Source organism: Ursus americanus, chromosome 25 (assembly GCF_024610735.1).
Source record: "Ursus americanus isolate L20-20 chromosome 25, mUrsAme1.1.p, whole genome shotgun sequence".
NCBI classification, from domain to species: Eukaryota; Metazoa; Chordata; class Mammalia; order Carnivora; family Ursidae; genus Ursus; species Ursus americanus.
In genome coordinates, this window is record NC_142151.1 from 43,925,651 (window position 1) to 43,943,054 (window position 17,404).

At 56.4% G+C, this 17,404-nt stretch overlaps 1 protein-coding gene across 2 annotated transcripts; it reads right to left on the reverse strand.

Annotated features, from left to right (window-relative positions):
- Positions 1-76: 76 nt before the first annotated feature.
- On the reverse strand, positions 77-15,579 carry SPRYD3 (SPRY domain containing 3). Of its 2 annotated transcripts, none has more exons than XM_045800971.2 (11): positions 15,353-15,579; positions 13,141-13,287; positions 12,077-12,152; positions 11,231-11,355; positions 10,775-10,910; positions 9,509-9,694; positions 3,266-3,415; positions 2,757-2,814; positions 1,981-2,100; positions 1,722-1,894; positions 77-1,429 (listed from the first exon to the last, which is right to left on the reverse strand). In XM_045800971.2, the coding sequence occupies exons 1-11, from the start codon at positions 15,412-15,414 to the stop codon at positions 1,295-1,297; spliced, it is 1,368 nt and encodes a 455-aa protein (XP_045656927.1). In that variant the 5' UTR covers positions 15,415-15,579; the 3' UTR covers positions 77-1,294. The 2 variants fall into 2 exon arrangements, with proteins under 2 accessions (XP_045656927.1, XP_045656928.1); XM_045800972.2 differs by lacking the exon at positions 15,353-15,579 and adding an exon at positions 14,976-15,102.
- Between the last annotated feature and the right edge of the window lie 1,825 nt (positions 15,580-17,404).

Genomic DNA, 17,404 nt, shown 5'->3' on the forward strand with positions numbered 1-17,404 from the left:
GCTGCCTCGGCTGCTCCCACCTCTAGCTCTGTCCCTGCCCCAAGGACTGGAAAGGATGCCCCTGTCCAGGCCGTACTGATAAATACAGAAACTCCATCTTTATTGGCTGTATAAACATCTCTGGGCTGTACATACATTTCATACATCGTAGTGGAGGGCCGAAGGGGGGACCCCAGCAACACAGCAGCTCACCCCCTTTCCCCAAGGCCCACCCACTCTGTGCAAACCAAGGCCAACAGCTCCTGCTCCCTCCTCCTCCCAGGAGAAGTCACTGCATGGGAAGGGGGTCAGGGGTCAAGGCAGTAGGAGACAGGAGGGCTTGGCGGGGGAGGACACATGTAAGTGCTAGAATCAAACACTGAAGTGAAACAGGCAACTGGCACAGGCAGCAAGCTGGGGCCCGGGGAGTAGGCAAGGAAGGGGAGTGAGGGGCCAAGCTGCCCTCTGGGCTCATGACCACGGCAGGAGAGACCTGCTCTGGAGTCTCTGCCTATAACCCAGGGGACTGGGGACGAGGGTGCCACGGGTATCCCAAGTTGGCAAGGAGGGAACAGGAGCCAAGGCCCCAGCCCCCCTCACCGAGCAGCCCCTCTCTCACTCCACTAAACATATAACGGACACCCACGTAGGTGCGTAGGGCTACGGGGGGAACAGAGACTCAGATTCTCTGTGGGACTATACGCTGCCTGAGCAGGCAGTGAGGGAGAACGCGGGCTCTCAGGGGAAAGAACAGAGACCGTGGAATAGTATTCCTGGGCCAGCAGTCAGTGGAAGGAGAAAGAAGGCCCAAGAGAGCCCCCCTAGCCCAGCCAGGGGGGATGACAGCAGCAACTGGTCCACACAATGAGGACAGGGAACAAAAAAGAGAAGATGCCACGAGAAATACTGTGGTAAATAGGGGAGGGGGCGCTCTCTACTCCACCCTCTGCAAAGCCTCGTGCCCGAAAAGCAGCTGAGACGGGTGCCCACTCCTCTCCACTCGGCCAGTGGAGAAAGGGGGGTGCGAGTGTCCACCAGCCAAAGCAAGTGGGACCCACCAAGCTAGCAACACCATTCTTTGGGCCTGTTCCTTTCCAACCAGGGACTTAGGCCCAGCACTGACTGATGATTGGGATGCACCAGGTCAGGAACGTGGGCACAGAGGGGCTTGGCAGGGGCCTGATCTGGGAGAGGCAGAGGGACTACGCACTCCCTGGGGCCTGCTGGGTAAGCAAATCCTGGAAGGCAGGAACTGGGCACCTGGTTCCGCAAAGGGCGAGGAAAAGGAGACGGGGCAGGTCTAGGGCAGAAGCCCCTAGCCACTCAAGGGATGCAGATCCACTTTGACTTTCTCCCCACAGCTCAGCATTCCAATGGTGGGGAAGAAGCCCCCGGAAGGTACAACAGCATCCTTCTTCCCGATGATCTTGCCATTCCGGGTGAAGAAAACCTGGGGGTGGGGACACGACGGGAGTGGAGCAGGCTGGCTCTGGCCTCCTCTGACGATGCTAGAGCCACACAGGCCTGAACCCCAAGCACTCCCAACTCCCAGAGCCGCCAGAGGGGAGAGACTCGGGGTGATGCGGAAAGTGACCACAAGGGGGCGTCCGGAAACCAGCTCCCTACCGCAGTCGGGGCAGCATCCAGCACCTCAGAACACGCCCACCAGGCTTTCCCCTCTTCCGGGCTCCTGCCCGCCAGGCCCAGGAACCCTAGTCCAACCCCACACCCTCCCCACTCACCACCACCTTCTTGCCCTCATGCTCTTGCTCAATCTCTTCCCCATCTTCTTCCTCTTCCTCTTCCTCCTCTTCCTCTTCTCCCTCCTGGTGCAGGTACATGACATTCCGGACGTTTCGGACAGCTCGGGCAGTTGGGGACAGGATCACTGTGTCACAACTGTCATCACTGTCACCTAGGACGCCAGGAAACCTGAGCTCCCGCGGTGCTGCCCCCACCATCCACCCGACCAGCCTGGCTGGCCACCCCCACCCCACTCACCCTCACTGTCCAGAATGTAGTCCCGGGGGAACATGATTCCACAGCCCATGATGTCCCCTTTATAACAGCGGGGCCCGAAGGGGTCCCCCACGCCACTGCCATGGAAGATCTTCCCATCGTCTGTCCGGGGGAGGGGAGAAGAGAAGACACACACTCGAAGGAGGGGCTGACACTCTACCCCACCCCCCAGAGAGGCCCCTGCTTCAAGCAGAATGCTTGCCCACCTCCCCTGGCCCTGAGGAAGGGAAGGGGGGCATGGTGAAACAAAAATGGAGAGACAGAAGTAGAAAGAGGCCCTAGATTTTTAAAAAAGAGACACAATGTCTGTTCACTCAGGGAGCTGAGGGGCAGACTCCATCAGGGAGCTAGTGGGAGAGGGGAGAGGGGCCAAGAAGGGGATGGAGGTGACACCAGGGCTCATGGCAAATCCTCTCTGAAGAAAGCCCTAAAGGAAGTGAAGCCGACCAAAAAAAGAAAGTGCAGAATCTGCAAGAAAGGCGCAAAGGGAGCCAACTCAGAGGTCTGGAATGTCCAGTTTGGGCCCAGATCCCCCGCCCCTGTTCGGCTCCCCTCGCTTTTCAGGCTGGGAGGAAAAATACAGACGAGGAGACAGCACTACCGGCCTGGGAAGGGGGGATGAGACAGCAGCAGGGGAAAGGCTCTCCGGCCAGACGCTGGAGGGGAGACCATCTGCGGGGGGTCAGGAAAATGGATGTCCCTGCGTCTGTACATTCCCCGGCGGCCCTCGGGCAGCCCCAACACACTGCCCAACTCACCGGCATGATAAGCCACAGAGCCTCTGCTCCAGCCAGGGTGTCTGTTTTTGGGATAATCCTGCACCAAGAAGGAAAAAGAAAACCTACGGTAGCATGCATGGAAGAGGACAGGAGAGGGCATCTGAACCTTCAGTCTTCTCAGACAGATGGCTGCTCACACCCCTGCGGCCTCCCACACCCTTCAGGCCCTGGGGAAGCAGGGCAAGCAGGGCAGGTGACCAGGGCACCTGGCTTTCACGGCCGGGGCTGCAGGCTGCCCCCACCCCACCTTCGGGCTCAGTGTGCGTGGTGCAGTCACGATCCTCTACCAGGTCCTAGGTCGGGGCGGAGGGGGGGGCGGTCTGTACCCTCCCACAGCGAACACATACAACCATATTCTGTCCTGGGTTAAGACCCTCCCACCACAGCCTGCCCACCTCTCTCTGATTTCCCCAAGAGTTTCCGGGCCCCATCCCAACAGCCCCAGAGCTGAGCAGCTCTACAGGTAAAAAGCCAGCACGAGTGCCCACCTTCCGGGCCAGCCCCAAGGCAATGTAGCATTTCTCTCCAGGGTCCACGATCTCCACCTCAAAGTAGTGGCTGCGGGTGCTCAGTGGGTGCCGGGCCTGGGCCAGCCCCACGTCGACGATGCTCTTGCCCTTGCCCAAGTACTCCAGCAGCTGTGGGGGAAGAGCCAAGGGCAGTGGGTGGTGCGAAGGGCAGACGGACACCTGCCCTAGAAACCTGGTCCCAAGATATTCGAGACCAGTTTCCTGGTCTGACAAAACCTCTGGCTGAAAGGGAAAGGCTCCTAGAGGCGCACCGTGGGCCCCACTGTTCTAGGCAGGCCTGAGAGAACGGGGCGGACTGGCGGGTAGCACACACCTGCCCCCGAGCCAGACTCTCCTTGCTCTGGGGGAGAAGCGGACAGCAGCGCGGCAACCCAGACGGCTGAGCACCAGGCAGCACACGGGGGTCTCGAGGCTGTGGCACACCTCCCTGAATCGCCCTGCTGGTCGAGGCCTCCCCAGGGGCCTTGGGCGCAGAGGAGGAGCCGTCAAGACTAGGCTGAGCGCACCGCTGGAGGGGCCTAATGGAGGGGACAGGGAGGGTGCGGGGGGGGGGGGTGCCAGCTCCAGATGTCTGAGGGAGGGGAGACGAGCTCAGAAACCAGTTCTGCCTGGGATGGGACCACCATAATTCCTCAAGGCCTGTTTCACTTGGCTTCGGACACGGCTGGGTCAGGGAGGTGCTGAGGAGAGCCAGGGAACCCAGAACGACCAGCTCTGTGCCTTTACTTGAGGGCGGGGAACGGGTGAGCCAGACACATGAAGGCAAGCCTTCCTGTTCACAGCCCCTCACGGCTTTCATTGCGCAGGGGCGTGTGGAGGGGGGGAGGGGGGTGACTGATGGACTCTTGGGGCTCTTCAGTTCCACAATGGTCCTGCCTGGGCATGATGGGGCGGCAACCCCCAAGCTGGGCGGATTTATTTATCAGTTGTCATGGTAATGGTGGGCTTATGACTCAACCCCATCCCCTCTTCCCCCACCCTCAGCATCACCTGGGAGTCCTTAATCCCTTTGTAATTAGCCAAACTGCCCCTCAAGACTTCATTCTACCCTCCTGCCCCTCCAGCCCCAAAGAAAACACTGCCTGGGGACCTCCTCCACTTATCCCTGGCAAGACTTGGACGCTGGCCTCTCACCCCCAGAGAACTCCTGCCTGAACAGGCAAGGAATGAGGCTCGCCTGCACCGGCGCGGAAGCCTGTGTGTGTCTCCGGCAGAGGGAGGGCCCGCATCCTCACCGCCTTCTTCAGAGAGGAACCGGAGGGACCGGGTCCCCTTCTCAGCCTTGGATCCCCGAAGCCCTGGCACCTCAAGTCCATCCTGCCCCCACCCCCACCAAAAGAGACCTGGCGGCAGGGGGAGGCGACCAGGGGAAAAGCCAGAGCTGCATGGGATCCACACCCAGGCTCTTTCCATTTCCTCCAGCCACGACCCCATGTGTTTCGGGGACCCCACGTGTTTCGGGGACCCCACGTGTTTCGGGTTACGCTGGCTCTTTGATATTCACAGGCCTAGCCCGGGTCTTCTCTGTTAGCTCACACTGCTTGCTTTCCTCACAACGGGTCCCCGGCAGGCCATCTTCTGATCTACTGCGGCCCACACCGCTGGAATTCCCCTCACGGTCCTCTGCGTTCTCTGCTCAGCCTGCCTTCCTCCCCCGTGGCTCCCTGAGAGCGGGAGGGGTGGCGCCTGGGGCGCATTCACTGGCTGACACTCCACCCAGCGGAGCAGCCCCCAGCCCACCCTCTCCGGCCAGCACTGCAGAACTGGGTGGGGGACCCCGCAGCTGCCCTCGACCACGCCATCCAACTGGCCTCGGCGTAGGAAACACAGTGTTCTCCACTTCCAGAGCCAAGAGACAGACGCTCCAGATCCCGATCCTTGGGAAAAACCCGCCCAACCATTCGCTCGGCCTCAGCCCTGAGGAGGGCAGCCACTGCAGTCTCGTCTGTGGAGAGGGTGGGGACGCTTCCTCCAGCTGACAGGTCAGGAGGACGAGGCACACGACGGTGGGACTCTGAAACCCACTCCCCGGCCGGCACATCGCTCAGACAGACGGCGGACAGCTGGGAGGCTAGGTCCCTGCAAATGCTGCCCTCCCCAAGAGAGGAACACCCGCCCCTCAGGGCATAAGCTGCCCCCATTCATCTGCTCCTCAACCATCGGCTCCCCTGCTCTTGTCCAGTGAAGTCCCCCCGAGTCCTGAGAGCGGGTCCTCCGGAGCGTTCTCCGCACTTACAGGGGCAGGTGGGCACTGTGGCCTCCCCGACGGATCCTAGCTTGAGTTCACTGCCCCCCTCCTGACACCAGGGCTGCTGGCGACCTAGAGCAGATGGGAGGGTCAGCCCCTGAGTTGCCAGACTCTCAATGCCAGTCCCTCAATCTGTGCCTCTCAGTTTGAAAGAGAACCACACAGACCTGCGTTCCACTCCTAACTCCTGTTACTTACTAGCCACTAACTTTGAGGAACTGACTTTCCCTGCTTTAGGCCTCAGTTTCTTCACCAGTAAAACAGGGATACTACCGCCCACATTTGCGAAAAGACTAAATGAAGTGAGGTGCTCAGCATGAGTATGGGCCCAGCAGCTCGTCGGCACATGTTCTCCTCTCCCTAAGTCAGGAAATAGGGGCTAGACCAGAACACACCAACACAGTAACAGTCACCCCAAAGCTACAACAGACTAGACGGGCCAATCACAGAAGGAAAGAGTCCTTCATCTCAGCCCTTACCTCCAACTACAACGGCCCCTTAGGCTCCCAGAATTGGTCACCCCCCCAGGAGAGATGAGCACGCCCCAGGTTACTCTACCCCAACCCACCAGCCGTCCCCTCTCAGTGCTTCTCCTCCAACAACGCCCAATCAATGGGAATGCTCCCCTACATCTTCGGTGGGGGTAGGGGCACCCTTTCCTTGGGACTTTCAAGCCCCCTTGACTCCTGTGCCTCCCTTCCCACACCCACAAAGCCTTGGGAGGCCAAACAGGTGGACTCGAGGGCACGGAGCTGAGGCTGCAGAACCAGGTGCAGAGAGCCTCGCACTCCAACCCCCACCGCGTACCAGCAGCGCCTTCCCAGCCTCTTCTCTCCTGCTGGTATCCGCCCTCCTCCTCTTGCCAGCAGAGACCCTAATCCCTCTTGACAGGAACACAGGCGGGCTCAGTGCCCTGAGGGCCTAGAAGCAGCTGAGACAGGAGCCCAGAACGTGCTCCCCACCGGCCAGCTCAGGCCCCAACACGGTCTCCTCCTGGGTTGGGTTGGGGGAGGACCCCTGGAGGGTGGGGCCTCATTCACCCCTCTCTGTGTACCAGAGCTGTTGCCCCGTCACTAAGGAGTTGTCAGAGGAGCTAGGAGCAGGAAACAAAGACAGAGGAGTCTAATCCCCCAGCTCTACCTACTGCCCCCCACCCTCCACACGGGACTTCACTTTGCAGGCCCGGGGGCAGAGATGAGGTGAGGGGCAACACCCCCATCCCGGAGCAAACACAGCAGCACCTCTTCAACACCCTCAGAGCTCTGCAAAGGGGGGACTCTTCGGGAGGGGAAACTGAGGCCACAGGACGCAGGGGGAAGAATTCCACTCAAGAAAGAGTCAGGTCTGTCTATATACAAACAACTGTTGGAGCTAGGTAGTGGATAGACGGGTGCTTACTGTTCCATTTTTTCAACTTTTCTGTATGTTGGAAATTGTTCATAATGTAATATTAGAGCCAAAAAAGGGGGGTCAGTAATTTGCCCTTCTTTGTGGGAAGAACTAGTGAGAAGCGGAGAGAGAGGATAACTGAGACTCCGAACTGAGAGAGAGGCCTAGGAGCCAAAGGCTCCCGTGGCATAAGCTCCCCTAGAAGGGCCGGGCTGAGGGGGCTAGTCAGGAGACCCGCAAGGCAAGTAGGAACTTAAGCCCAGGAACTCCGGACTCATCTTACGAGAGGGGCCAGGAGGAGAGATAAGGCTACAGGAGAGGGGCTGGGGAGAAGGCCACAGCATGTCTCTGGCACTGGACAGGGTGGGGGCAAGGGATCAAAGAATGAATATCTGGGCTTCGTTTCATGGCTAATTCACCGTGTGACATTTGAACAAGTCTCTTCACTTCTGTCTGGGGCTGTCTCTTCACCAGCCACACAACAAAAAGAGCTCTGGGAACACGGGGGGTGTCACGATGACTAGGACTACGGGAGGGGGCCCCAGGCATCCTGGGTCTCGGCGCCAAGGACGCTACAGGTCCTGCACGCCAGCTAACGGTCTCCGGCTCTGTGCTTGGAAGCCCGGGACCGGATGGCGTCAGAGCCTCTCCCAAACCTTTATGGTTCTAAAGGGCACTCTACTGGAAACATCACCCAAGGCAGGAGAAACAGGCTCCAACCAACAACAAGAGGTCTGAGGCCCCAGGGAAAGGCCCCCTGCAGAGGGGACGGAACACGGGAAGAGCAAAGAGGAGAAAGAGCTGAGCCAGACATCTTTAGAACGGGAGGCACAGGCATGGCCCAAATGACCTCTCCCAGGCTCCTCCAGGAAACACAACTCTGAGGGCTGGATCAGAAATACACTGGAAGGTCAAAAGGGACAAGAGGGAGCAGGACAAGAGACAAGTGGGGATGGAAGAAACTGGGTAAGTCACCCTCATTTGGAAGATAGGGTAGTGGGCAAGAGGAGAAGAGAGGCAAATATCCATCCAGAGGCTCATGCCCCAGCCTACCCCAGAGGGGCAGGTGCTCAGGGAACAGTGTGCCCACCCTGCCAGCAATCCCAAGCTGGGGTGAGGGTCTGAGAGATGGGCCCAACTTCACAGCTTATGTCTAAGAAAGAAAAAATTCTCCAACATGTGACCTGAGGCCATTGGGGGAGGGCAGAGAGGAAGGAAGGCTATTTATAAACGTCTACAGGATTCTACATCAATTAGAAAAGATTGCCTGGGAGGAGCTGGGGGCAGAGTGGGGACAGGTCCAGGCAGGGAAAGGATGCCAGGAAAACACTCTTAAGGAGAGGTCAGGGATGAGAGCTGGAACATCGCCCTGGCTCAGTCCCAAGTTCAACTCTGTAGATGTTGTCACAATCATGGTGGAAGGGGGAAAAGAAAGGAAAGAGAGAGGGTCAAGGAGTGGGCATGTGAAGGCCCTGGCTTGCAGCCACCAGTCCTCAGACCCCCGTGCCAGAGGGGGTGCAGAGTGTCAGAAGCAACAGAAGGGCACCCATTCTGCCATTTTCCTTGGGTTAGACTCACCTTGAACTCCAGAATGGGGGCAGCCTTGCTCATAATCCACTCCCACCTCCCACTGTTTCTGTTTTGCTATCAAAGCCTGAGTTGAAAACAGCCTGGGTTGGGGTGAGAAGGCCAGCGGGTGGAGAAAAAGGTTGAGCCGGGAGCAAGAGAGCAGCAGAGGGACAATTCGAAGTGGGAGGCCCGAGCAGCCCACTGGAGGTCAGGGCCAGACCCCTGACTCAGCAGCCATTCACTCCCAACCCAGCAAGAGGCACAGAGGGAGAGAGGAAGAATTTCCCTCTCCCAAGGTCCATGTACTCCCCAAGAAAGTTTCAAATCCAGGGAGAGACCAAAACAGGTACAACGGGAAGATGTATAAAAAGGCGAGCTTTGGAGAGTCAAGGATTCTCACAGAACCCTCATCTGCTTTGGTTCTCGTTCTCTATTAAAATGCAGCGGAAAAAAAAATAAAAGAAAAAAAAATGCAGCGGGGAGACAGGAGACGCGGACATTCACGCTTACTACAAAAAGATCTCTGAACCTTCCCCCACAGGAGTGGGACCTGCGACCACATGGGAGCCACAGCACAGTGAATGGAAAACTTGGGCCCGCCGAACTGGGATCAGGCCCAAAGGGGATCCAGGCATCCCGCCTCCAAATGAGCCCCAGCCTCTCAAAGGCACATGTGCACGGCAGCAGAGGGTACCAGGTACAGAAGGAACCAAAGAAGGCAAAGGAGAGCCTAGTGCTGTTCTGAGAGTGAAGCAAATAACCTGAGTTCTCAGGGACGGGGAAGGGAAGGAACACAATCGGCGCTAAGGAGAACACAGATCTGGAATCAGAGAATCATGTCAAGGCCCCAAATCCCCATTTCCCAAAACCTCAGAAAAGACACCGTCTTCACTCCCCATTCTAAGCAACTCAGACCCGCTTATGTGGCCCACGGGTGTTCCGCCCAGCCCTCCCCGTCCACTCGCCCGCCCGCCGCCCCACCGCGTCTCACTCACGGTTCCGCAGACTCGGACATCGTGCAGCCGGCCCCACTCGTCCTCGTAACTGTCCACCATCATGACACTGTCATCCTCGCGGCCCAGCTCGGCGTTGAGGTGCAGCCGCACCTCCTCCCCCAGAGAGTGCATGCCCACTGCCGGGAACAGTCCGTCTGGGGACATGGGCATGATGGTGGAGCCCACCTGCAGCGGGGGGAGGGAGCGTTGGAGGGAGGGAGCTGCCGCCTGGCTCCCTCTTCCAGAGCTCACCTACTTCTCACTAGGGTACTTTCGAGATGATGCGACAAATAATTGTCACGCACACTGAAGACAGAAAAACAGGTACAGGGCGCCTGGTGGCTCAGTTGGTTAAGCAACTGCCTTCGGCTCAGGTCATGCCCCTGGAGTCCTGGGATTGAGTCCCGCATTGGGCTCCCTGCTCGGCAGGGAGTCTGCTTCTCCTTCTGACCCTCCCCCATCTCGTGCTCTCTCTGTCTCATTCTCTCTCTCTCAAATAAATAAAATCTTTAAAAAATAAAAAATTTTTAAAAACCCAGAGGTACAGAAAAGTCTAAAACGTTGCTGAGGACCCCTGGCCGAGCAAGGTGTGCACAGAGGTAGAAGGCAAACATAAGTCTCCTGACTTGCTGCCGAATGCTTTCGGCACCTGAGTTCTGGGGCAGGAAAGCGCAGAGGCGCCGACGCCAAGGAAGGACGTCGTGGTCGAGGCCGAGGCCTGAGAAAGTGATCCTCCCAGGGTGGGAGAGCGAGCTGGGTAGGAGAAGAAAGACAGCTGGGGGTCCCTCTCTTCTATTTGCTCTTCTCCATCCCTTCACCACTACTAGCCTCTCTCTGAAGAAGGAAGGAAAGAAGTGAAACAAGAAAATCACACATAGAAAGGACATATCCTCAAAAGCATTCAAGTCAAAGCTCCGAAGAGGACCTCCAGCTTAGGCATCCAGGCCATAACCTCTCCCTCTCTTTTGCTGCTCAAAACCTTTCCCCACATCCCCTGATCCTGTCCCCCGCAATCTCTGCTCACCCCTCACTGCACCAACCTGTCCCTCTGCATCTACCATCAAGGCTAGCATCCCGGCCTCCCTGGGCAGGGGAAGTGGCTTCTCCTACATGCAGGCTTCGGGAGAAGCTGAGGATGGCCTGAAGGAGGTGGGAACTAAGCCTAGGGGGTCCCTGGGCAAGCCCCAGCCAGTAGAATATTTTCATTCTCACAAGTCCTTGGATGGCTTCAAGCCACTCAAATCCCACCCAGGATTTCCCACTCACCCGTTTCCCATTTTTGGTGAAGAAGATCTGGGCAGTCTGCACATCAAAGGACACAGGCTCAATGCCGCAGCCAATCCGGTCCCCGGAGTTGCACTTTGACCCGAACTGGCGGCCTTTGGCTCGGCCATTGTACAGCCTGTGGATGGAGCGGCACAGACACAGGACCTGAGCCTGGCCTCCCAACTTCTCCAGGGTACTGGCCCCTGGGGCCCGTCTTGCTGCTCCCAGTCACTCTGTGATGCATCTACCTGTGTCCACGCATGAGCTCCACCCTCCCCTCTAAGTCCGCGAACCTCCAAGGCTCGCTATCAGGCCACCTTCCCGTCCTGATCAGAAAAGTCCATGAAAAACCCCAACGTACGTGAAAGAATGGCAAAAGCCACCCAAGGCAGTCCTTTGTATCTAAGGTCCCCGCACCCATAGGAAAGGGGTCAGGCTCCACGGCAGGCAACTCACTTGCCGTCATCAGCATGGTAGGCTACGGAGTCAGGCAGCCAGCCCGGCTGGTGATCCAAGCTGTAGTACTGAGGGACCAGCCCCACAGCAATGGTGCCCCGGACCCCGCTGTCCACAATCGACACCTGGCGGGAGGAGAGCAGGGCAGTTAGCAGGCACGAGAAATGGGACGAATTGCTGGGCCCTGGGGAGGGGCAGTCAGACATCAAAGACTCAAAGAGGCCCAAAGAGACAAAAGACATGAGAATCAGAGAAAAGACAGGGCACTGACGGGAGAACTGGGGAGACTGGGGAGACGGGGAACTGGGAGACTGATTACGCAGAAAATCATTTCCAAGTCATGGAAAAAGATAGGAGATGGGCTTGGGTTAGCGGGTGGGAAAGGCCATGAGTCAGAGTCTGGGATATGTGTCAAAGTCAACCTGGCTGAGGAGCAGGCAAGCAGAAGGGACAGGGTGACGGGACTAGGGCACCTATCTCTCAGCTGAGGCACCATGCTATCCTGGGCCCTTTTCTCAGCCAAGTAGACGGCCCTGATGGAAAATTCAAAGGATCAGATCAAGAATCTAGGGGGCGCCTGGGTGGCACAGCGGTTAAGCGTCTGCCTTCGGCTCAGGGCGTGATCCCGGCGTTATGGTATCGAGCCCCACATCAGGCTCCGCTGTGAGCCTGCTTCTTCCTCTCCCACTCCCCCTGACTGTGTTCCCTCTCTCTCTCTGGCTGTCTCTATCTCTGTCGAATAAACAAATAAAATCTTTAAAAAAAAAAAAAAAAGAATCTAGTAAAAGAGTTCTCTGGAGCTTAACAAGCTCACCCCCTACTCTGCCCACCCACTGCCTTGATCACCTCAAAATAATTGCTGTCCTTGGTCAGAGGTCGAGAAGCCACGTAGCAGCCAACTTCACCGGAGTTTCCATGGTAACTGACGGAGGAATGAGGGGGGGAGTTCCATTAGCAGCCTAGCCCAGGAGTTGGGGGGAGGGCCTCAGCATCCCCCCGCCCCACCCTGTGAAGCCCAACACAGAGGAGAATCCATCAGGCCACACTTCAGGACGTCTGCACAGACACCATAACAAGATCCTTGAGGTCACCCACCCCTCCTGCTGCCTCCAGCCAGGGTCCAACCCACATCAGACCAACACAAGCCTGGCTCCTTCATTTCCAGGGGGAAAAGAATGCAGAGCCTCCCTTAGTTGCCTAGTAGGGGTCTCACAACCCTGTCTAACCTCAGTCCCTCATGCTGCAGCTTCGGCCCTTTTCCTCTGGCTCTGTCCTCAGGGGAGCTGAAGAACGGCTGGTCTCTATTCTCTGTACCAAAGCCCTTCGTAGACTGGAAGCCGGTTATTCAGTCCCCACTCCTTTCTTGTCTCCAGGCTAAATAGCACTACTTCCTTCCCCCCTTCATCAAGGACAACTTTGTGAGAGAATTCGGCTCAGAAGGAGTCAAGGAAGGGGCTCCAGCCAGAGAAGAGAGAGAAAACAAACACAAACACACACACTGAAGGGCTGGAAGGTGGTGGGCAGGGTGCACCACAGAACTGTCCTTCCCATCACAGGAAATCCACTGCCTCCAAAATGGTCTCCACCAACCCAACCCCTGACACTCAGGCTGAGGAGACAGACACGCCACAGCCCCACTGGAGTCCTCTCAACAAGGCACTGGGGCAACTCAAGACACCAGCAGCTTCCTGCCTCTGACATGACTGCTTCCCACATGGACAAGGACAGAGCGACCCAGAGGCACAGGCAGAAGGGAGCGCGGGCTGGAGCAGCACACACTAAGTTCCGACAGGCCTCCAGGGTCAAAGGCCCTCCCAGTCGAAGGCCTTCCTCTTTCTCCGAAAAAGCCCTTTTTCGTCTCTAAGATCTGGCAGAGCAAGGAAAATGTGAAAGCACCCCCCTACACTCACCTCAAAGTGTCTCCATCTACAAGAATGTGCTTGAACCTCTCCTGGTATCGGAAAGCCCGGACCTCCCGAATCTCCCGGATCCTCCGGCGCCAATTCAGAAACCGGTAGTGCAGGTTGAGGTCATCCATCTTGTTCATGAGAACAAACCTGCCATGGGGAGAAGGGGACTGAGAAGGAAGCAGGGCCCTGAGCAAAGCATCTCAGCCTGCTCGACCCAGAATGTGGACGGGGCACCGGACTCGAAGCCAGGCAACAATCCCCATCCGCGTCCTTTCATTCGGCAAACATGCACTGAGCTCCTACTGTGTGCATCGTTCTTGGTGCTAGGGATAGAGTTGTGAACAAGATGGGTGGGATTCCTGTTCTCACAGCGCTGCCATCCTAGTCAGGAGACATGACAGATGAGACAAAGACCCGACAATGTGGGACATGGAAGAAACAGCAGAGTGGCGTGACACAGAATAATGCGGTAAAGTCTAAAAACCACTTTGGATACAGTGGACAGAGGAGGCCTCTCTGAGGTGACATTTGAGTTGAGAACAGGCCAGGCACGTGATAAGCCCAAAAAAGAGTACTTCAGGCAGAGGGAACAGCCAGGACAAAGGTCCTAGGGTGAAAGGGAGCAGGCATGGTAGAGGAATAGAAAGGCCGGGGTGGCTGGTGTGTAGGGAATGTTCAGAAGAATGTTCAGGGGCGCCTGGGTGGCACAGCGGTTAAAGCGTCTGCCTTCGGCTCAGGGCGTGATCCCGGCGTTCCGGGTTCGAGCCCCACGTCAGGCTCCTCCGCTATGAGCCTGCTTCTTCCTCTCCCACTCCCCCTGCTTGTGTTCCCTCTCTCACTGGCTGTCTCTATCTCTGTCAAATAAATAAATAAATAAATCTTAAAAAAAAAAAAAATGTTCAAAAAGAGGACGGGAAGAAGGCAGAGGCCAAAGAGAAACCCTACAAGGCCCTACAGACCATGTTATTTTATTCCAAGTGGGACAGGAAACCTCTGGAGGGTTTTAAGCAAGAAAATGATAGGATTTTAAGGTTTATCAGATCTTAAAGATCATTCAGGCTGTTGACTGGAGAACTGATCATAACAGAAGCAAGAGCTGAAGAGACAAACAATTAAGTAGGAGGTTGCCGCAGCAGCTCCAATGAGACATGGCATCCATTAGGATGGTAGCAGTGAAGACGGAGAGTAGAATGACCTGGGTATTTAAACCACCAGCAATGCTAATGGATGGATGCATGGATGGATGGACCGAAGGATTTTTCCTGGAAGCCAAAAGTGAGAAAAACGGGAGGTAATTTTCTGTTGCCATCACCCAACACAGGGGTTCCATCCAGGCCTGACAGTGCCTTGCATACAGTAGGTGCTTCAATAAGCCTCAGCGGGGCTGAACTGAATCCTAAAGCGCCTGTTACACCCTCCTGCAGCAGCTGCAAGCCACCACGTGGCCCAGAAGGGTAGGCACCAGGGGGCTGCCCTCCTCGCACGCGGCCAGGGCTCCACCCCAGACAGACACTGGCCCCCAGACCTGGGCACGTCTGCCCGCCCAGAAGCGCACAGCCTTGGCACCCGCGAGTGGCAGCCGCACCGGGTCCCGCCTCCAGCCCGGTCGCTCAGACGAGACCCGGGGGCCCGGGGATCCGGCTCGTCACCGCGACTATGCTCAGTCTGCCCAGGCCCGGCACCAGGGCCGAGGAGGGTCCCGAGGCAGGAAGCCCCGTAACCGGGGCGCAGGCCCCGCCCCTGACCCCGAAGCCTCCGCCCAGGACCCCCGCCTCCCGCCGCAAGCTCCGGGGAGACCCGAGGCCTCCGGGACCCCGCCCCCGATCCCCGCCTACCGGGGCCGCCGCGTCCTCCTCATCCATAGGCCTCTCAGCTCCGCACACTAGCTTTTCGGCCGCAGCCACCACACACATCCGGGTCCCCGCCCTTCCTACGCTCCCGGAGGCCCGCCCCTCCCCACCCACGCCGGCCAATCTGCAGCGGCCCAGGACGACAGGCACCTGCAGCAGCCAACCGGAGGACGCAGGCAGGGCCGGGCGCGGCCCGGTGAACTGGGTACCTAGCGCAGGGTAGGGGCTGGTAAACCCGACTGTCGGAGGGTGGGAGGTGGCGACGTGGCGGCGCGGACGCCGCGCTGGGCGCCCTGGGCGCTGACTGGGCAGTCAGGGGGCGGCTCCTGCGCGGGGCGGGGAGAAGGGCGCGGCGCACCTACCGCGACTGCCAATCTTGCGTGAGCGCTCCGGTGCCCGACGTGAGGCTGAAAGAAAGCTTCATAGGAATGTCCTTTTAATCCGCTCAGCAACCTTCTGAAATGAATCTTGTTATTATCTCCTGCTTGCAGATGAAGATCCTGAGGCTGGCCTCCATAGCTCGTGCGCCTCACTGTTCCCACCTGCTTTATATTCTCCGGAGCTATGCTGTTCCCATCTGCACTCTATTCCCCAGAGCTCCGAGTCATGTCGTCTTCCGCTCATTCTGGGAAGGACAGTCCATTCCAGGAGGAGAGAACTCCGGTTGCAGAAAGCGCAGGGGCGTGAAACATCACGCTGTTCCGGAACGAAGGCTCCGGGTGTGACCTAAGGAAAGTTAGGCCGGAGTCATTATGTGAAGGGAAGAAGGATATGCACATTTATTGAGCACCTACTCAAGGGTGTTTAGGGCTGCCCAGATCGCCTCTCATCACCAGATCTCTCCTCCAGATTGGAGGGTTTTCCCTCCTCTGCATACTCATACCATGTCCTCTGCGCCTCATCGCTAGCACCTCCTACAACCTTTTGTTATTTAAAAGTCACCTCTGTATATAGATCTGTCTCTGCTAGACTGTGATATCCTTCAGACCCTGGGCTTTATCCCGTTCTTAAAATAGTTATTGTTACAAAGGTTAGATGGAATGGAAGCCATCATCTTGTATACCAAAGAGCAGCCACTTGGCATGATGGAAATAGAGGACGGAAGGACCGTAGATGGGAAATTGGGAAATCTGGATTAGAGCCTCAGTTCTGTCTGTGCCTGAGGTCAGGTCTTGGTGTTCTTACCCATAAACAAAAATTTTGAAGCATGTGGTCTCTTAGCTCCCTTCCAACCCCCGGATTGCATAAATCGAGTTACTCTCCCCAACTCATCTCCAGCTCTGGTTTCCTTTTCCTGCTTGTCTTTGACCTCCTCTTCCTGAGCTGTAAAAATACCCCAAGCCTCAGCTCAGCTCTTCCCAAAGGCAGCCAAAAAGCAACAGACCAGGGCGGCTCCCAGAGTTACAGCCATCCCACACAGGGTCTCCTGGCTCCTTCCAGGAACTAGCTAGCTAGTTGGGGCCTAAAATGGAGAGATGGCAGAAGAGGGTGTTTCCAAAGTGTTACCGATGACTGGTGATTCCACTCAAGATTTCCTCATCTTCAGGTCCCAGGCGTGGGGCTGGCCCTTTTGGTGAATCCTCAATCTGTTGGCATTCTCAGGATTCAAGTGGTAATTTGTGCTTGATATCTAAATATATTTGATTAAAGAACTTTATTGAGATAGAATGGACATACAATAAACCCAACATATTTAAGGTGTACGATTTTCTAAGTCACGTAAACACTTACGAAAAGTATCACCACGGTCAAAATAGTGAACACACCATCACTTCCAGAAGCATCTTTGTGCTCTTTTTGTAATCCCTCCCTCTTACCCTCTCATCCCCGGGACACAACTAATCTGCTTTTTGTCACGAGTGTAGTTTGCATTTTCTAAAAGTTTACATAAATGAAATCACAGAGTGTACGCCTTTGTGGGGGAGGAGTATCTGGCTTCTTTCATTTAGCCTAATTACTTTGAGGTTCACCCATGTTGTGTCACGTATCAGTAGGTCATTCTGTTTTATTGCTGAGTAGCATGCTTCTGTGTGGATAGACCACAATTTGTTTACGATCCACCTGTTGATGGATGGACATTGGATGGTTTCCGATTTTTGGCTGTTACAAATGAAGCTGCTGTGAACATTCGTGCCAAATCTTTGTATGGACATACATTTCATCTTCTCTTGGGTAAACCCCTAGGAGTGAATGGCTGGGCCACATGGTGGATATATGCTTAACTTTTTGAGAAATTGCCAAACTGTTTTCCAGAATGGTTGTATCATTTTAAATTCCTATCAGCAGCGTATGAATGTTCCAGTTGTTCCACGTCCTCTCTAACACTGGTGTTCTCATTCTTTTTAACTGTAGCCATTCTAATACGTATGTAGTGGTATTTCATTGTGGTTTTGATTCGCGTTTCCATAATGACT